The 21536-nt window shown below is 43.8% G+C and overlaps 1 protein-coding gene across 1 annotated transcript in view; it reads left to right on the forward strand.

The window, feature by feature from the left end:
- Nucleotides 1–21536, forward strand: part of LOC119396580 (uncharacterized) — a 36275-nt gene that overhangs the window by 6619 nt on the left and 8120 nt on the right. Inside the window, 8 exon segments of the mRNA XM_049417148.1 lie at nt 486–650; nt 3050–3113; nt 4807–4942; nt 5568–5676; nt 7347–7496; nt 8257–8530; nt 14599–15010; nt 18012–18341. Of these exon segments, the coding sequence (XP_049273105.1) occupies nt 486–650; nt 3050–3113; nt 4807–4942; nt 5568–5676; nt 7347–7496; nt 8257–8530; nt 14599–15010; nt 18012–18341 (1640 nt within the window).

The raw sequence follows: 21536 nt of genomic DNA on the forward strand, positions 1-21536 counted from the left end.
GATTTAGTAGAAGACCTGTAGGAATTCAATTAACGTTATCAGTGGGAGTTATCAGTGCTCCACATGTCAGTATATACATTACCTCATTATAACAAAGTCACATCTGACACGAAAATAACTTCGTTATGTCCAAAAATTCGTCATAAACATGCATTCACAACACTGTATCTAATGACAGGACTATTTTTCATTTACTTCGTTATAACCGATAATTCGTTATATCCTGCGTTCATCATATCGAGGTTTAAATGTAAACCATTTTGCCTGCCGGCAGAAGTGGGATTCAGATGCAGCCCGACTTGGCCAGATCTAGTCATCACAATCAGTGTTATTGCCCGAATGGGGATACCTAACTTCAAGTATGTAGCAGTGGAAAATTAGGCTGAAATAAAAGGTTAATGTTAATTTAACAACTTTATTATAGATCAGTGTTAGCAAGGAAAAAGAAGAAAAGAAAGGCAGCTTTTGTGACCACTCGTTTGCAGGTTCTGCGAGTGCAAGCGACCACAGCAGCGTCTTCCACCGGGGCCTACCCTTCACGCGCACCTTCTCCGCCAACTCTGCCGCACCTGCCGCCAAACGGAGGAGGGGTGAGCCCTACGTTTGTTCGCAGGGTACCCCCTTACCTTCGGAGTCAACTGCCATTTGGGGTAGGTGTGCGTGGCTAGTTGGTCTTGATTCAGCATTGTTCGTGTGTGTTTCGTCCTGTATTCGACGCTGCGCAATTCCATATGTTATGATACTTGGCAGCTCTCATTTTTCTGAACAAGTTAGCAGGCATCTCTGTTGTGGGTGCACAGTAGTCGTCAGAAATACGTGAATAATTAATGCACAGGGATGTCTGAAGGTTATGAACGGCAGCTTGGACTTCCTCTATTTGCATACAATAATTACCGTATTTACTCGAATCTAACGCGCACCTTTTTTCCGGAAAAACGAGTCCAAAAATCGCATGCGCGTTAGAATCGAGTACCGAAAAAAAAAAATTCGGTTATCGTATTGCCATCGACATTTCAAAATGGCCGCCTCCTACGATTTCTGCCATTTTTTCAGTTCGTACGTGTGCACTGTGCTGAGGAGATTGTCATCCCGTTCTGTGTTCGCATCGACGGCATGGAAGTGCCGACTCCAAGTACTCGACGAGTGTACCACGATGCCGCATTTAAAAGAATAGCTATTACATGTGCAGGGAGACGGACGGAAATCGGACCGCATCGCGGTCGTTCGGATATAGTTCGAAGTTCCCGAAACGTGCGTGCGAGACTGGCGCAAACAGAAGCAGATTTTTTACAGCAAAGCTTCACGAAAAGGTTTCAGTGGACCAAAGCAGGGCCGGTTTCCCGAAATCGAGGAGCGTTGACAGCGACAAGGAGTTGTCCGACAGCGACGAGGACTGATCCATTACGCGACTCGTATCGCCGCCGTAGTGGTGACAGTTTTAGCGGCAAGGCCCGCTTTTTGACTGTGTTTTACTTTTTTGAAACTTTAGTTCTTTAAAACCCAAATACTTGTTCTTCCGAATGTGCGAAGTTTGACTCCTACGGACTTTTTTTTGTTCTTTTCTCTCACAAAAATGGGTGCGCGTTACAATCGATGTATTACTTTTTTTTTTTTTTGGTCGCGGAAAACGGGTGCGCGTTACAATCGAGGGCGCGGTAGAATCGAGTAAATACGGTACTGCGGGACTGGAGCAAATACTTGTGTACAATAAACGTAGGTGGAGCAAATGTTTCAAGGCTCTGTATCGGCCCGGACGACCTTGTTAAAGGGGCCCTGCAACACTTTTCCAAGTAACCATCGAATGGCTTTATTAAAGGAGTTTATATTGCTTCACGAATCGACCACCGCAAAAATGTTTAAAACCCATCAGGTAGGAGTGGAGTTACAGAAATTTGTCGCACGCTCTAATTGCTTTCTCTCTTTTCTCATCCCGATGAGCGTGCTGGAAGCTAAGCAGGGAGGGATCGCATGGTAGATAGAAGTTACACGACATGCGCGTCATGACCTAGCGCACTTTTTCTTTTTTTTTTCTTCAAACGCACGGCTTACCTACAGTGTGATCACGTGCGTGGGCACGCGGTGGCCTCCCACGGTGGCCTCAGTAACTCTGCAGCTCACGATGTTCAAATCAGCTAACGGCTGTGAATTTCCAGTTTTTCGTGTCAAGTTTTTTAGGATGCACGTAATAATAGGAAACTACTTAAAGGGGCGCTGCAACACTTTTCCATGTAATCGTCTAATTGTTTCATTAAAAGAAGCTTATTGCCTCACGAATCGACTGCCGCAAAAATTTTTAGAATCCATCTGCCAGCGTACCAGCGAGTGCGCTGAAAGCTGTGCAAAGAGGGGGATGACAAGGCGGCAAGAAGATGCGTTCCTCCCTCAGCACGCGTCATGAACTTGAGCACTTTTAATTTTTTTCTTCGAACGCGCAGCTTACTTTCAGTGTAATCCCAAGCGCGGGCACGTGGCGGCCTCCCGCAGAGGCTGCAGAAATTATTCAGCGCACGAGTCTCAAATCAACCAATGGCCGTGAAATTGGGTATATGGCGTGGTTATTTTGGTATATGGCATCATTTGTCGAGAGAGGAGGGAATGATTTCTAGCTGACTTTGTGAATTAATTGTAAATTCCAGGTCGCGTGCTGCGCTATAATGTTTGGCTCACGTGTTCTGGGGAACCTATACTACTGATCTGCAGTGTTTTCTGACCGTGTTGAAAAAGGGTTGCAGGGACCTTTCTTTAAGCCCCTGTGGCAACACTGTCTACACTTTGACATTGGAAGGGATACAAATGTCGATGGATTCTGATTCAAAAGAAATCTGCTGTGGAAAACCAGTTTTTATGTAGTAGTATGAAATGTCCACTGAACCAACATGTGCACGGAGTCTTCAGAGAGTGCTAAAGCCTAGATTAGTTTGCTGTTTATCAAAAGGAGGGAATGGGATTGAAAGCTGCTATCATGGGATTGAAAGCTGTTATATGTGATAATTACATGTAATGAACTATTTTTGTATGACAGCTTAATTCCTGATTTGTTTCTTTCCAGCCCGCTTACGATGTTCAGGAGGACGAGAAGGATGAAGCGAAGAGGCGTTGGATTCAAGAGCTTGGTTAGTGATGAAGTTCAGTGTTGTACTTAGGCTGATTGTTTGATTCTTTTTTTGACATTTGAGCACTAGCTAGCTGTCTTAGCACCTTTGGTGTAGCGCTGCCATGTAAATAAAGTGCAAGTGAGAAGTTGTAAAATCAAAACTGGATACCAAATATTCTGAGAAAGTGCTCAATTTCTTGGTTGTCGATGTGTGCAAAACCTATGTTGCCTTGTGTCCCACATTCACTGTCGGCCCGATGCAATGGCTTCAGAAATGCTTGGGAAGAATTGGTATAAGCGCTTGCAAAGTGCAGTTGACTTACCTCTTTGATGCTTGCTTCGAACTATCAAAACTGTGCACTTTGATAAAAGCATGCAAGAAGGCGAGTTTGTAATGGTAGTAGGTTTAACAGTGTTGCACACTGGAACACTAACTACACTCGAACCTCGATATAACGAACACGGATATAACGAATTATCGGTTATAACGAAGTACATGAAGAATAGTCTTGTCATAGCTACAGTGTTACAGATAAACGTTTATAACGAATTTTCGGATATAACGAAGTTATTTTCGTAGCAGATGTGACTTTGTTATAATGAGGTTTGAGTGTATTTACGAAAAATTGCGCTAGATTTGGGGTTAAACCTGCCCTCTTTTCTGTGAATAATGGTTGAACGGGGCATATCGTTGGAGCCAGTGCTGTGATAAATGTACATGTTTGTGCCATAGCAAGCCCCCTTGTTGGAACACTGATTTCTTTCCTAGTAGCGACAACATAAGTAATCCTTTTATTTAGTTTGCATCCCATGCTTCTGCAGAGCAGATCATTTTTCGTGGTTTGCCGCGACTACAGCCCCTCCACGTACACGCCACACTCGCTTTTGCCAAGTTGTGCCAACCTTTCGTGTGTACAGCAATTCTATAATTCACTGCTCACACTGGCCATTGCTTCTGGAAATTCCATTTCTGGGTTTTCCTATTCCCGAATTTCCCTTTTGCTGCTGTCGCACGATCGCCCTTCTGCACAGCTGAAGAAAATAGCGACTCACGTTGCTTTCACTTGGAATCAACTGACATGATGTATTTTTCTCTTGATGCTGGATACTAAGGGGGATGACGGTGGTTTTAGCTACAACATGCTGCCATAGGCAACATGTCACTTGCCACTTTTAAGTATTTTAAATACTAGTTACAGTGACTGGCTTCTTTCTCTCTCTCTCCCTCATGCACACGCTCACACACATTGACACATTCAAATGCAGTAGACTCTCATTAAATAGAACCTGAAGGTACCAGGGAAGCATGTTCCATTTAACAGGAGTTCCATTTACTGAGAGATGACAGGGGTTCAAAATTCAAGTACAAAACCAATCATATTAGAGGCAGGTGTTCCATTTAAGCAGCAATTTCGTTTAAGAGACTTCCCTTTACTGAGAGTTTACTGCACATATCTGGAGAAACCATTCCATTCTTTGTGTGTGTGACTTTGTAAACACAAATATATACGTGCAATTCTTAATGTGATTTAATAATAATCATCATGTAGCACGAAAAGACAAAACGGACACACAGAACCACAAACCAGAGGCGCTTAGTAAGCGCCAACTAGCCCAAGAAAAAATCCTTCTGCAGAACATTAATGTGATTTCTTTCCTTCTTGTAAATGCTTACTGAAGCTTCAGTGATTCTGTTTGTCCTGTCACATCAGAGCACCAGCGTGAAGAGAACCACCGACGTGGCGTGGAGAACCGTCACGCATCCCTGAGCAATGGCTCCTGCTGGGCCGACAGCGAGTCTCTGGGGTCCGAGAAGTTGGTCAGACCGGGGGAGGATTGCTCAGAGAGGTGAGGATGGACTCTCAATGTTCTTTGATGTCTACTGGTTTTACAGCACGGCACAGTGTTAACAAGAACATGTATTGTGTATTAACTCTTCCATAACTATAGAAAGTACTCTTTGCATCTCTTAAGAAAATTGGTGGCAAGCATAGCAATCTGGAATAAAAAGTTACTTGTGCACAAGCTGGAAAAGACGAAGGTCTAGAAACGAAATGTGACATATTGCGGTTTTCTCTGACTTATTTCCTAGTCCTCTATTTTTTAAGTTGTGAGCAAATAACCTTTAGTTATACTTACTACAAACTTGCTCAATCCAGGACTCTTTCAAAATCTGTAGTAATGTGTTGAGGGGTAAGCATTTCATAAAATATCAGTTGCGAATTACATCTAGTTTGAGTAGTAATTGGTGTTGGTATTCTAAATGTTTCCTTTAACACAAAGAAAAACAGCTGTTGAGGTTAATGTTCAGGTACAGTTATTTCTTTTCTCATTTTCTAATAAACTAGAAGGCAGTGTCGATCAGAGGATGTTTTTTGCGAAGCGCACTGCTCGAAATGCTGGCACTAATTTGCACGCTTGTTTTATTTAATCTTTTGTTTCAACGCACTTGTGTGTTTTCTTTTTCGTACAGTGTGTGGTCCGTTACACGAGGCCAAGGTTACCGGCCCGGTACTGATGCCAAGATGTCGACGAATGATGAAAAGAGGATAAGGGCGCTGGAATACCAGCGAGCTATTCAGGTGCCTCGATGATTCTGTATTTTTTCTCAGCAGAGCGTACAAAATGCTTTTACCTGTTGTGATAACCTATTACCTATTGAATTACCTATTGCTATTAGCTTTTGTAACCTAACCATCACACCTATGTAGACCATAATGTTCTTTAGTTTGTCTGTCCTGAGAGTTAAATTGAATTTTAAAAATTCTCACGTTTGCCTACCTTGTAAGATGTAACCTACCATGTCATTTTGAAACAAACTTCTCACTTGGCCCATATGTCCTTTTCTTTTCTTTGCGAGGACTTCTAGCATTCATGTTGACAAAAAAAAGAAATGTTGCAAAATGCGAGTGGACGCAATCCACACTTGAAGGCTACAGCGCACAAAGACAGGGACAACAGAAGAAAGCACAAGATGAAGCGCTGAGTGCTTTCTTCTGTTGTCCCCGTCTTTGTGCACTGTAGCTTTCAAGATGCATTACCAACTAGCCCACCAAGCCATCCTCGTGAGCAATCCACACCTTTGAAGTTCATGTGTAGGGTGCAAATAGTAGTAACGACGACATGAAATGCACTTGAGTTTGGTGCTTCTGCGTTGCACGAGTAATGTGAAGGTATGAGATGAGTAAACAGTAGAGCTGTGCGAATAGCAAAATTTCGGGTGCGAAGCAATTCGAATATTGAAGTGTGAGCGCGAATCGAATAGAATATTTTCCTAATATTTCTCGAATATTTCTCGAATACTTCGAAGTAAAATTGCAGAAAACAAAAGTTGGAGAGGACTCCTAAGCATACTCTTATGAGATAGCAACATGAAAGTGTTTCTTTTCGCTAGGTTGATGAAGCGCTGGTGGAGTGGTGTTTCATAGTTGTTTTATCAAGAATGAGGCAATGTAAAGGCCAAATTGTATTTATGTACATGATTTGGTGCAACCAAAGTGTTGCTGACAACACTTTACACGTGATAGGCAAAGATGCCATTTTCTCAGCCTCGCCTCCTCTTTCAACTTCTGTGGAAGCCTAACTGATGTGGTGGACAAGGGTGTGCTCCCTTCAAGTCTGGAGTTCCAAATCTGCCTCGTAGACGTTGGTATATAAGAACATCTGAAATTTTGGATGCTGAAAAGCTTCGGCGTCCGATTTTTCGGACTTCCTGCCCAAATTTCAGGTCCAAAACAGCATTAATTGAGCCCCCAACTCTGCCACATCTTTCATCTCCATGTTGGAACCAGCGTTTTCATTTGCGACCGTAGCGGAGCTTGAAAGGCAGCTTTGCCGCAATACGAGGGTGTGATGAGGTGAAGCATATTGAAAATCTAGGGACCACTTTCAATTCGACGTTAACTGTCTCTTGGCTAAGTTCGACCGTAACAGAACGTCAAAGGCAGCTTTGCCGCAATACGAGAGTGTAATGAGGTGAAGCATATTGAAAATCTGAAGGGGTCATTTTTATTTGGACGTTGACTGTATTTGTTTTTGGGAAGTTCGAATAGTAAAATTCCAGTGTGAATCGAATCGAATAGCAAACACTATACGAAAAATATTCGAAACTTCAAATATTCGCACACCCCTAGTAAACGGTTCTTCTTTGTAGCTGTGTTATCGTTTTAGTTCCTAGATTTTATTACTGAGGCATCCTGCATTTGAGCAGATTTTGTTTATGAGTGCCTTTATTGTTGCTTCTCTCTGGCAGGCCCAAATGCAAGAGAAGCAGGAGCGGTTGCGTGCCGAGCGAGAGGCGAGGATTCGGGAGGAGCGGGAGCAGGAGCGCCGCCTGGAGGAAGAACGGCGCAAGCTGGAACTCGAATACCAGGAAGAGCAACGCAAACTGAGGGAGAAAAAGGTGGGCCTTGACACTTTGAACCAATATGACATCAAAAACAGCGTCTTGACCAAAGCTTGTCTAAACAGAGTGACATGTGGCACTAAATTACCTTTGTTACAGTGAGATCTCAGCCATACATTCCTTTTCGTTGCATTTTCCCGCTTTTATTGCGCTCTGAAGTGCTAGTCTGCCCAATTCCGATAGATTTGTGTATCAGCTTCCCATTTCTTGCATTTCACTTACTGGCTGTTTTAAAAAATGGACTGTGCCTGCGTTGGCTGCTACATGTTGCCACTGGTAATGATCACAGCACCTGTCACATGCCGTGCTCTTTACAAGCAACAGCAACATTGCCTGTCATGTCTTGCCGGCACTTTCACAGGTAATTTGCACTGAAGAACCCACATACATGTGCATGTAGGCTTCCCTAAAGAACTATGGACCATCTGCCTTTCACATCTGTCATCTGGTTGTGATAGCACTCCTGTTCTCATGTTCTATTTGTTTCACATTTTCGCACAGTAAGAATATTTCTCTAGGTAAGGAAATTGTTTCTAGGTGTTACATTTTTATGGATTGCGCATTATTTTTTGTGGTCATCTAAAGAATGCAATACCATGTAGTTCTACTGTGTATCCAGTATTCATTATTTATATCAACGTGTCAATTACCGCCCAAATGTGACTTCAGATTTACTCAATCAGTCAGATAGTTTCGTCCAGCCTTCGGTAGTTGCGCTTCCGGATGATATCATTAATCATTTTTTTCGCCTTTACAGGAACGTGAAGAGAAGGCACGCCTTCTGCTGATAACCAAAATGCAACAGGCTACGGAGGAGGCAGAAGCTCTACGAAAAGCCAGGCGAAGCCAGAGGTTTCACCACTTGTCTCAGCCAGATCAAGGGGCACAGCAGCTCGGCAACTTTGACTCCACGGGCTCGGTCGACGCCGACTTTTCCACGTCCCTGGAAAGGATATCATCATCCATGGCTGGGATATCAAACATCGCCAGTGAAGAACAGACCGATCTATCAACGCAGCAGAACCTCTCCTGTAAGTTCACTGACTGAGTTCATGTTCACGTTTTTCATTTGCGTGTGTGTACTTACACATTTAGTACATGTGTGTAGACAAGTTAATTGTATCGGTAGGGAAGTGTGAGAGAGGGACTTAACCGATAGAGAGGGTATGGATATATTGGCCTTGAAAAGCATAGTGTCCTACAATATTCACTAGAGGAAACTGTGTTGCTGTGATCTTTCAGCCACCATGGGAATGATGGCTAGTAGATGGATTTGCCTAGTCTTTGTGCTTGCGGCTTCAAGCGGACTTGTGACTTTGTTTCTTGTTTTCTTTTGGGTAAAAAAACGGCTTGTTGTGAACCTTGATAGCTGATTTGAATCACCTTAAGGGGAGACACTGGTCTCGAAACGAAAAGTTTTATTATTGGAGATATTGTAATGAAATTGGGTGTGTATATGTATTTCTTCCTCCTGTTTTCAAAAATATAATTAGTTTTCATGTACTTCAATTAGTTATCAAATTGTGAGAGCATAAGTGAAATCTAATTAGGTAATTTCTTACGGGTCATTAAGACACTTTCCCTCAGTATTTTTAGGTTCTGTTTAAGATGCAGCTGTAGCCAAAGACCTGCCATGTGGAGCTATGCTATTTATATTGTCACTGAGATATATCATCATATAAGAACTTTCAATTGTATTGACATTGTGTAATCTTGAAATGCAATTAGCTCACATTATTGTTCACAAAATTTCATATGTTCATCTTAGCCACAAAAAAATAGCATAGCTCCACAGTCCTATTTCTTACGAATTCAACGGTATAAAATTTATCAAAATTACCTTACAAAAACATAATGAAAAGATCCGTAAGGCTGGTCAAGTTGGCAAAAAATGTGAAGCTGAGAAAATCGCGTTTGAAGATTGACACGCACTGTATAAATTTCTAAAAGGAACCTTTAACCATAAATTTTATTCACATGTTCCCCATCTGTTTCCCTTCAAAACAAAACAGAAAGTGTCTTGTTCCACCCAAGGAATCATATCTAAAAAAATTTTCCAATGTGCAAAGCATGATCAAAACCCCACCATGACAAGCGGCTGGGGGGTTCTGGAAAAGCCATGGGGTATGAGGCTCAAGCGACTGGCTGCTCATGTCTTTTCAGTCTTTAGGAAGAACCTTCTAGATGTTAGGCAGCATGTTACCCTGGGTAATAGGTTGCTATGCTTGAGAGAATACCTTCAAAGTAGTCCAGGACTGTAATCTTCAGTTGCACCCGTTTTGTGTCTCCTTGCAAGAGTCTTTTTTGTGTTGGTGCTCTTCAGATGAGTTGCATTTGCCTTGCGTAAACGCAGAGAGTCTTTTTCTAGGCTGTGGTCCCAGGGCACAGCCGAGACAAAAGTTTGAGTAAACAACATGGTCAATTACAAGGCCAGTGTAGAGCTCAATGATGCAGCCCACACCTATGTGTGAGCTCCGACCTCGCATCATCCATGAGCCGTCGAACACAACATCGATGTTCCCTATGGGGTTCAGGAAGTCTGTATACAGCTCTTTTATTACTGCCACACTAGCAGCTTCACTTTCAGTCGCTGTGTTTTCGCAGGCTTTCACTAAACTTTTTAGGTGTCCCTGAAACGTCTTGTGGTGCAAGCCTCGGTGCGAAAGGTTCATACACGCACAAAAGTCCGAAAGGGCAGTAACACCTTTGCCTATCATCTGTATCCCCTTCATGGCCCTCATGTTGACTTCGAAGGGAGTGATGGTGGCAGTTCCGCTCACTCTAGGAGAAGAAAATTGCTTCTTCTCGAAATCACAACTGCTGCAAGAAAAAATAAGCTTTACCGCAAGGCCGTACTCCTTGTCCGTTGCCTTCCTCACGCTGAGACTTTTTGCGTCGCATTTGTCGCACTTCGCTTGTGCAAAAAAGTTATTCAAAACTTTCATATCGACGAGCAAAAAATCGGTCCCGGCGTCACCGGTCTGGCACTCCGCGCTTACTCCAAGAAGGTCGAACTTGCGCTGGGTAGCCGACTTTCCAGACAGAACGGTCTTCGTTTGCGCCGATCTCTCAACTCGCTGCGCCTGCTCCGCCGTTGAGTAGTACGCGGCATCAACCCGAAGTGTTTCGCTAGTCGAACTTGGTCCCACGGTGTCGTCAGTTGAAGTTCCCGGCAGGTCCAAAGGGTCCGGCCGCGACTCCAACTCCGCTGCCGACGGTGCACTTGTAGCCGGCGCCTTCTTGTTCCAAGCCCGTTTTTTACGGCTTCCAAAAGCTCGTTGCGTCGATGGTTTCAGACGAGAGTCTCCAGGCATCTCGATCGCGTGGAAAAACTACCGGCACAAAGTAGAGACACGGTCCGTCGAGAAACACGCACGATCGCAAAAGCAGGCGCACACAAACGGACAGCCACGGCGGAGAACCAAACACAAAGAAAAAAAAAATGACGTGTCGGTCGCGCCAGCCAATGGGAGACTCGGAAAGGCGCGCTTGAAAAGCGCGCCGCGTGAGAGCCAATCAGTGGCCTGGAAACGACCTTCAGAAAACCCGCGACGGCGGCCGTTCTGCTTGAGCGACGCCATTTTGAGATGGCGCAAAATGTGCACAAAGAAAACAGCTTCAAATCTAGCCCAAGATGGCGGCGCTCGGCCCGCTGCAACGCTCATGGCGCGCGCGGGAAGTTCGAACAAATTTCGTCCTTTTGGGGACATTTTAGTGCTGCCGGGGTGCTTTGAAAGCCGATTTTATCGCGTTTCCCGACCGAATTTAGCGTTAGCAATTTGAGAGTAGGTGCTCAGAAGTACAAACGCCTCGAAAATAAGCTTTGCGAAAAATCGATTTTTTGACCATTTTTGACCGTTCCAAGACCCGCGTCTCCCCTTAAAAGGGTCAAGGGGCTGAAGGGGGTCTGCTCAACTTTTGCTGAACTTCGTCTTGCGACAAAGCGGCTGCAGGCCACGCGGAGCCACATGGAGCCAAAAGAATGAAGCTGAGGCTACTACCAAACATTTCCAAGCTGGCAAAGCACCATTTGTTGCAGCTCTTATAAATGCAACCTTTAATGAGAACCAAAAGACAACCAAGCCAAGGAAAGTGTAGGGGACGTTACTTGTAGTAATTATGATATAAATGTGAAGAAAAAAGCGGATGAAAATCTCCCATAGATACTAGTGCCAGATTTCCCTCTAGTTTACTACAGTAGAACCCCGCTGATACGTTTTTGAAGGGACCGTAGGAAATAAACATAAGAGACGGGAAACGTAAGAGCCGAAAAACAGGAAAAACGGCAAAATATTTAGTGGTACAAAATTTTATTTCAATTCTTACGAGCAGCACGAAAATTGGCGCGCTCAGCCGCGATCTGGTCGATGGATAGAAACGCGGAGCTTAGGACGGCCTTATACACAGAAATGTAATCAACGTATGTGATTTTTTTAACACCAACAGCTGTAGGTATGAAAGAACTAAGCACACGCAATCACGACCGGCGCGGCGAGTCCGACCGCGAACCGCACGCACGACCATGCGAGCTCCAACCAGCTCGAACTCCCGTTCTCCGACAAATAACGATGATGATGAGTCTACGCCAACACGATGGCAGAAGTGAATGCCAATCTCGAAGGCCTTGCTTTCGCAAGCAATTACGTCATACACGCCATGTTTGTGCAATGCAAATCTCAGAGGCTATGCTTTTGTCAATAGTAAATGCCAATCTCGAAGGCCTTGCTTTCGCGAGCAGTTACGTCATAGACGCCATCTTTGCAATTTGAATCTCGAAGGCCATGCTTTTGTTTGCATCAATTGAAAGATTCTGTTGCTTGCACCTCTCATGCGGCTAATATTACGGTCAAACGAGGCCAAGCTGCGTGAAAATGCACCATGGCCGCTCTCTTTGGTAGTCACTCGGTCGGCTCCGGGCGCACTTCGCGACGTATCATACGGGAACGGTCCGACAGTTACGACGTAACAGCGGGGTTCCCAATACATTGTATCCTATGGGAGCTATGCCGGGACCGGCGGAAAACGACATAACAGCCGGGAAAACGCAGCAGTGAGGAACGTAACAGCGGGGTTCTACTGTATTATGAAACTCTGTCTCAAGAAAGATGACTTGGGCCTGACATTTTTTGCCTTGCCAAAGGAATGTGAGAATGTGCTTGTAGACTGTGCAGCTGTATTAATTGGGATGCCGTGATGTGTTTTCTTTGTGTTTTATTGGAGCACAGTGAGGAAAATCACATGATATGCAAAGCCACTATGCAATCTGTGCGTGCAGTTCTTGGAAACTCACAGTACACCTGTCAGGCTCTGAGGAATCACTGAAATTTAGGGATGGGAAAATAGTAAATTACCTAAGGCCGCCACGGTGGCCTAGTGGTTATGGTGCTCGACTGCTGACCCAAAGGTCGCAGGATTGAATCCCGGTCGCAGTGGCCACATTTGAATGCAGGCAGAATGGTAGAAAGCCGTGTGCTTAGATTTAGGTGCACGTTGAAGGACCCCAGGTGGCCGAAATTTCCGGACCCCTCCACTTCAGCGTCTCTCATGATCATATCGTCGTTTTGGGACTTAAAACACCAAGAATTATTATTATGAAATTTGAAGCGAATAGTGATTAGTAGAATAGTTCAAATAGTATATATCCCATGTTTAAAGAAAAGTGAGCATCTTTGTCATGACCCAACTGACTTGCACAATATTTTTAACAGTTGGTACAAGGCTTGTGCAAATGTCATTTTACCGGTTTGAATCTAAGTGGAAGCAAGCTTGAGTAGTAGCAGGATTTGAACAGCAGTAGGGTGCAAGTGATAAGCGGTAATATACATAGCGTTTTAAATTTTGCTATACTAAGTGCATATAAACCCGTATAAGACAATTTTTAACTTAAAAAGGAAGAAATAGTAATCGAGTACACTTAACCTTGATATGTGTACACTTAACCTTGATGTGTGGCTTCGCGTCAGTGCAGACTTGTTGTGAATAGGTAGTTTCACGGCATAGCAGCTACTTGCTGCAGTGAAACTACCTTTTAAGGAGATTACGTGCAGTAAAAAAAGCGTCTATTCGTTCATTTCGAACACTTCGAAATATCGGAAATTTCAAATGCGTGTCGAAAGCAAATTTGAATACTGTAATATTAGTTCGAATATTTGAAGTGCTCGAATATTCACCCATGCCTACTAAAATTCATTTGGGTCTTTGTCTCCAGAACCTTTGGTTCAGATCTCATGCAAGAGTGTCAAGGTTTTCTGAGGATGGTATGCCGGCGGGCCTCACCGTGAGAGAAGCAGCGATGCTTCGCCAGTTTCCACCTGCTATGGCCCTTCAGAATTAGCACCTGCAGTAACTTTAAGCCTTATCTTCTCGTATCTGGTTTAGTGTACTCCGGAAATTAGCATCGATCCTCAGCTCATTTGCTGCTGCAATGCTATCTGAAAATATTTCTCTTTTGCAGGCTAATGGATCCACAGAGTTGAGGCACCACATTTCATGTTCATAGAGTGGGCCAGGGAACAAACGGGTGTTAAGAACGAATTAGCCGAAATCAAGACGAAAAAATGGGCTTGGGCAGGGCATGTAGCAAGAAGGTAGGATAACCGCTGGTCGTTAAGAGTAACAGACTGGATTCCAGGAGAAGGCAAGCGTGCGAGGGGGAGGCAGATAGTTGTTTTAACGGGGCCACATCAAGCACAGGACTGAGCTGATTGGCGAAATATGGGAGAGGCCTTTGCCCTGCAGTGGGTGTAGTCAGGCTGGTGACGATGATTCCATTTTCGCAACACTCTTTTTCAACGCCCCTGTTTGGTGGGCATAGTTCTAAAGGTACTACGCTAATCTCTCTCACACACCCGCTGTGGTAGCTTAGCACGTAGGGTGTCGTGCTGCTGAGCTTGAGGGTGTGTGTTTGATTCCCGGGCATGGCAGCCACATTTCGATGGGGAGCGAAATACAAAAGAACACCCGTGTGCTTAGATTTAGGTGCACGTTAAGGAACCCCAGGTTGTAGAAATTTCTGGAGCCCTCGACTACGGTGTGTCTCATAATCATATCGTGGTTTTGGGACGCGAAACCCCCACATTTAATAGGATCTCTCTTACAGCTGCGCAGATGTCCTCCCAGGCTATGCTCCCAGTGCCTCAGCTGCAAACTTCGGTGCCAGCAACGATGGCTCCCTCGGCTGCAGTGCGTCCTCTGCGAGGCGATCACAGCATCGCAGCCGGCAACAAAGTGCAGCGAGAAATGTCCAGCCAGACGGACGGCAGCCTCTCCACCTCCGTCTGCTCCAGCCGCTGTTCCCTGCTCTCATCTGCGGGAATGGTGGAACTGAGCCCCTACATCGAGAACAGGGTCCTGACGCCAACGAAAGTGCGCATCGCTCAGCACGCCCTGCGATCCCAGCAGCAGCGCTGTCGCGAGTTCGGCATCCAGACGGACATATCGCTGCCCTGTGGATGGAACCACAGTGTCCTTTGTGACAACACAACGCAGCTGGCTCAGGAGTTCGAGACAAGGTAAGGGCACCTTTTTCAAGCGAAGCTTGTTACGAGTTACAGATTTCAATGGAGGTGGCATACGCGAAAAACCCAGTGCCAGCGAGTGTACATAAATGCGGCCCTCGAAGGTGTGCTGGTCGCATGTGCATTTGTACGTGCTGTTTTCCAATTGGTGCTCTCTCCATCGTGGGCTTGTCAGCAATCAGCCATTTCTGATACGGCAATCTGATCTTTTTTCGAGGTCACTTGTCATTTGACGTTGCTAGGCTTGTGCGAACAGTAAATTTTAGGTTCGAAGCGAATAGTGATTTTGGTCGAATAATTTCGAATCGAATTCGAATAGTATATATCACACATTATAAAGAAAAACGAGCATATTTGTCATGACCCAACCAACCTGCACAATGTTTTTTTTTTAATTGTATCAAGGCACGTGCAAATGTCATTCTTTTTGGTTCAAAAGAAGTGCAAGCAACTTTGAATAGTAGCAGGATTTGGCTTTCGGTAGAATGCAAGTGATAACCTGTAAAGTATGTTACGTTTTAAAATTTACTACACTTGGAGCATATAAGCTGGTACAACAAGTTTTTAAACTTAAAAAATGATGAATCGATGTGAGGGGAGTATGTTCATTTAACCTTAAAGTGGGGCTTCGCGGCAGTGCGGATTTTCTCTGGAAAGGTGTATTCATGGTATAGCACCCCTTCACTGCAGTGAAACCACTTTTACAGAAGATTACAAGTGAACAGTGCAGATTTTTTTTGAAAAGGTGTATTCACGGTATAGCACCCCTGCACTGCAGTGAAACCACCTTTACAGGGGGATTGCAAGCGGATTAATATACACCTATTCGTTCCTTTCGAATACTTCGAAATTTTCAATAATTTAAATTCGAATCGAAGTCAATTCGAATACTGTATTATTCGTTCGAATATTCGAAGTGCTCGAATATTCGCACAAGCCTAGACGTTGCCACTTTTCATTGTTGCCTGGATATGAACACATTACCGTCATTGTTGCCTGTAGCAACTGAAGTGTTGCGCTGCTAAGAACGTCGATGGAGATCCCATTCCTGGCATGGAAGAAGGAAAAAAGTTTAAAGGGAACATTGCACAGTGTGATAGAAAGAGAGAAAAACAGTAGGTCAAGCATGCACACACCAAGCTTCACTTGCCCCCATTTTCTCGATAGGGGAAAGGCTCTTAATTTTCTGCAATATCCTTGTATTTGCTTTTTCTTAAAGCTATTAAGTAGCGAACACGTTTGAAGTGATGACGCATTCTATTTGTCAGCACTGTATTTCCAGCTGGAAGTTGTTTCAGTTCACCATGTTTTTTCTGGCATGGTTTAACTCTGTTGATAGCGAAGTGTGCGGTCATACCAACATGTTTCAAATACAGATCACCAAGGATGATTCTGCAAAAATCAGACATGAACTGCACACTTCAACAACTGCCCCTATCGCACAAATTAGTCCTCGGCCTCAACAGCAGAATGCTGCCCTGGCTACACTTCTACTGGTCTCTTTTACGATTAATGGGTCTTTTATTTTCGTTTATTGATCCCCATCACCTAACATAAGGTACAAGAGACCATAAATAACTAAAAGTGTACTTGGCAAATACACTTGAAGTGTGCTTGAAGTGTACTTGGCCTCTTTGTGCATGCGAGTTGGAAAGAACATGACTGGCAACACTGGTGGTGGGGAGAGAGGGAGCAGGAAAGGAGGAAGATGTTGCTACTTAGCGAAAAAAAAATAAGATGAGCACATCCAAGTAGTTTTCCGTTCCACTGAAAAAACTGATTTAGTGTTTGACTCAATGTTTGACCTATTATGATGGCTTAGTTATTCTGCCGCTAAGATCAAGGGCTGCTGGTTCAAGTTTCAGCAGCAATAGCCACATTACGATGGCAGCTCAAATTTCACTTTCATAGTCGAGCCCAACTGCACTTGATAGGCTGCACGTAAAAAGCGTAATATTCAAACACCATGTGCATCAAGTGCACTCCGTGTGGGTGGGTGCTTGTAGTAGCAAATATGGCACTTTAAGAGAGAAGCGTATTTTTAAAAATTTGAATTTATTGATTCAGTTATCTTTAGGTGTGTGGTGCAGGCTTTTTTGCAGGAGGAAGTGAAGCCCCAGCGGTTGTAATGTCCTGTTGAAATCTCTTTTTCAGGCTTCACAAGAAACAGTAATTGTCCAAAGCGTTTTGGTAACTGCTTATGCTTGTCATTTATGGCTACATTAGGCTGTGTACAATATGTACTGTTGTCAAACGAAATGCTGATCTGACAGCACGTATGGCAATATGCTAGGAGATTTTTGTACACACAAATGAAGTGTTGTTGATTCTAAATTAGCTCTCTGACTCCTCTTTTGAAGTTGCAGAGGTTCAAACGTGCATTCTCTTAATCAGAGTGGCAATGAAGACATGCGTTCACCGTGCTTTCTACTGATCACGTTTGTTTCCTGTTCATGCCTTGAGCACCACACCCTCTGTTGTTCTGCCTTGCTGTGCTGTGGCACTGTTTGTTGCATTTGCAAACTGGAATTGGGTTGAAAGCTAAACAATACTGGCAGCTGTGTCTAGCATCTGCTGGAAGTTGTTCTTAAATTTTTATATATTTTTTCCACTAGGGTTCGTATTTGCCTTACCATCCTCATCCTATGTAGTGGAATGATTGCACAGTTTGCCTGTTCTGGTTGCCTAATATCTTTATAAATTATGTTGTTTGGATAAGCTTATTCGTATTTTATTACTGACCAGTTAACTGTGTTGTGGTACTGGAGTTTGTTTATTCATTTTGTAATTTCATGTAATAACGAACTTGACTTGTGTAGTAGTATCCCAATCTCTTTGGAAGTTGTACCCAACATATGTAGCAACACTGCGGAGTGGCAGGGTTTAACGGACACAATAATTGATGAATGATGATGTCTCCAGCTCATCACTCATCAGCTCACTGCTAATTCAAGCACCATAGTTCCATGCTCTCCTTCTTCACTTGCCTGTCTAGGAGCTGTCTCAGGGAGTTCCCACCTTACACGACTGCTGTCCGAAGACTCCAGCACAGCCTGCCAATGAAGGGAGTTCATAAAAAGCCTTCCGCCTATACGCCATCAGAGAACCTTCGTGAGTCGGCTACCGCGCAGCGAGCTCCCATGGCTGTGAACAAAAACAGGGTATCGAGTGTGCTTCCCGCTGCTATTGCCCGAAGCAGTGCCCAGAAGCTGCAGGAGCTGCGAAGGCAGCACTCCGAACAGGAGTCCGGAGTGCGACGCCTGCGTGCGGCGTCCCAGTTTTCGTCGCAGGTCGTCGGCAGGGGCGGCATTACTGAGAGGAACAGGTAAGTGAACAGTGTTCCCGAAACGTGTACACAGGCGTTAAAGGTGCCCTGCAACACTTTTTCAGCCTGTTCAGAAAATGCTGCAGGTCAGTAGTCGAGGCTCCTGAGAGCATGTGAGCCAAACGTTATAGTGCAGCATGTGGCTTAGAATTTACAATTATTCTCGAGGGCGGCTTGAACTTGCCTGCTCTTCTCTCGACAAATGATGCCATAAACCCAAATGACCACGCCATAATTCCAAAGTCTATGGCCATTGGCTGATTTGAGCATTGTGAGCTGGATAGTTACCGTGGCCACCACGGGAAGCCGCCATATGCTTGTGCATGCACTTGCAGTCACAATGAAAGTAAGCCACGCATTCGAAAAAAAGAAAGTGCTCAAGATAATGATGCACGCTGATGAACTGACGTAGCTTCTTGCCCCCTTGTCATACCCTCCTGTGTAGCTTTGAGCGTGCTTGCTGGTACAAAAGGAGAGAGAAAGCACTTGAAGTGTGCGACAAATTCCTGTAACTCCACTCGTACTTGATTGATTCTAAAAATTTGTGAGGCAGTCGAGTTGTGAGGTAATAAACTCTTTTAATGAAGCCACTTAATGATTACTTGGAAAAGTGTTGCAGGGCCCCTTTAAATTTCAGCTCTTGTACTGTGTGCTTAGAATGACAGGAATCCCTCTATAATTTTTTATGACCGTATGATTGCACAACAAAAAAAGATGTGGATGAAAGAGAAGAAGGCATACCCAGTGCAAACTTTCAACTGAATTTATTGTGCCACTGAACTGGTTTATATATTGAAACAGTATGGACTGCACATTCATGTACATGGAATAAAAATAACAGTTATGAGTTAAATGATGCTGCTGCGGTTTTGGGTGTGTCTTCTTCTCTTTAGTCCGTGTCTTTTTTTTGTTGCACAATCATACTCAAATAATGGATTACCACCTTGCCCAGAATGCTGCTCTCTATAACTTGTATGGCAGAGAATATGTATAGCTTACAGTACAATTGTATTAACTAGCCTCTGTTGTGTGTTACTTTTGTCTTATGATGGCACAAAAAACTGTCAGCTCAGTTTCAAAGTGACATTGCCAGACCTCCATTGCTGCTTTGCTGTTATCCAGCATTCCAGGCATCTGATTTTGTTGAAAGTCAGTTTGTGTTTCATAAATGTAATACAGCGATGAAATATGGCCTCATGCAGCTAGCTTACATTCAAAGGTGTAGCTTGCTGTTCAATTTATTCAGTGTTGTTTAAAACTGTATGATAGTTCAAAACTAGAGCTGTGCAAATAGCAAAATTTTGGGTGCGAAGCAAATTCGAATATTGAAGTGTGAGTGCAAATCGAATCGAATATTTTTTGAATATTTCTCGAATATTTCTCGAATATTTTTCGAATACCTCGAAGTGAAATTGCAGAAAAAAAGTTAGAGAGGATTCCTAAGCGAATTCTTATGAGATAGCAACATGAAAGTGTTTCTTTTCGCTAGGTTGATGAAGCACTGGCGGGGTGGTGTTTCATAGTTGTCTTATCACGAATGAGGCAATGTAGAGGCTGAATTCAATTTATGTACATGATTTGGTGCAACCAAAATGTTGCCGACAACGCTTTACACGTGATAGGCAAAGATGCCATTTCCTCAGCTTCTCCTCTTTCAACTTCTGTGGAAGCCCAACTGATTTGGCGGACAAGGATGTGCTCCCTTCAAGTCCGGAGTTCCAAATCTGCAGCGCAGACATCGACATATAAGAGCATCTGAAATTTTGGATGCTAAAAAGCTCCGGCTTCCGATTTTTCGGACTTCCTGCCCAAATTCCAAAACAGCATTAATTTAGCCCCCACCTATGCCACATCTTTCATCTCCATGTTGGAACCAGCGTTTTCTTGAGTTAGTACATTTGCAACCGTAGCAGAGCTTGAAAGGCAGCTTTGCCACAATACCAGGGTATGATGAGGTGAAGCATATTGAAAATCTAGGGACCACTTCTAATCGGATGTTGATTGTGTCTTGGCAAAATTCGACCGTAACGGAGCTTGAAAGGCAGTTGAGGCAAAAACCAGTCAAAAAAAGACGCCGGACAAGGGGAAGAATGTTAAGATTTTAGGTAGAGGTGGGGGCAAGGAGGAGCACGAAATCCTTGAGGCTTATCATATAAACACGCACCGCGATGATTGTGTAAGCAGTACGTCTATTTCATTACTACAGAAGGAATGCGAGTTCCTGTCACTCTGGCGGTAGATTCTTGGCCGTTATGTAAGCCAATTTCTGCTTTTGCTTTTTCTTGTTTTGGGTTTTGGCGTCATGGTTTTACGTGATTAGCGCATGCACCGTGGTTCTTCTGGGAGGTGCTGTCAGCTAATAAAGCACAGTTGCTAGTCCAGTCCTTGTGTGTGTCACTTCTTCCCCTTGTCCGGCGTCTTTTTTTTACTGGTTTTTGCCTCAGCGTCATGTACCAACTGACCCAGACTTCGACGTTATTGAAAGGCAGCTTTGCCGCAATACGAAAGTGGAATGAGGTGAAGCATATTGAAAATCTGAAGGGGGTCACTTTCAATCGGACGTTGACTGTATTTGTTTTTGGGAAGTTCGAATAGTAAAATTCCAGTGGGAATCGAATCGAATAGCAAACAGTAATCGAAAAATATTCGAAATTTCGAATATTCGCACACCCCTATTCAAAACACATCCCACAAATCCCGCTAATCATAATCGCAGTTTCATTCATTACAAAGAAAAAATGTAGTTGCATTAAAAAGCAGTCCAGCAATGTAAAACCGCCACTCAGTGACATTAACTACTATGCAGGAATATAGGGCATGTTCGCTTTAAACCTGATCTTGCATGGAATGACATATTATTTGTAACATTATCTGGCTACAGAGCTTTGACGAAGAATACAGGAAAAAACTTACTGGATAAGCATGCCTATGCCTTGTGATGGCAGTGGCGGATAAACATTGACCATTCAAGTACATAAATAACATAAGTCGAAATTCAGAAATAAGAGAAATATTCGTAGGCATTAGGCCGATCTATAACCTTAACTTCACCACTCAATTGTATTGGAGTGCAGTAGGCACACAACCGGGGCTGATTGCTCTTAGTTCTCTGGTAAATTTTATTGCATGAACCTTCCACTGTTGAAATCAAATTTGAAAAAAAAAAATAAAATAAGAACTAAACTGTTTTTATTT

This window comes from Rhipicephalus sanguineus, chromosome 6, assembly GCF_013339695.2.
Source record: "Rhipicephalus sanguineus isolate Rsan-2018 chromosome 6, BIME_Rsan_1.4, whole genome shotgun sequence".
NCBI classification, from domain to species: domain Eukaryota; kingdom Metazoa; phylum Arthropoda; class Arachnida; order Ixodida; family Ixodidae; genus Rhipicephalus; species Rhipicephalus sanguineus.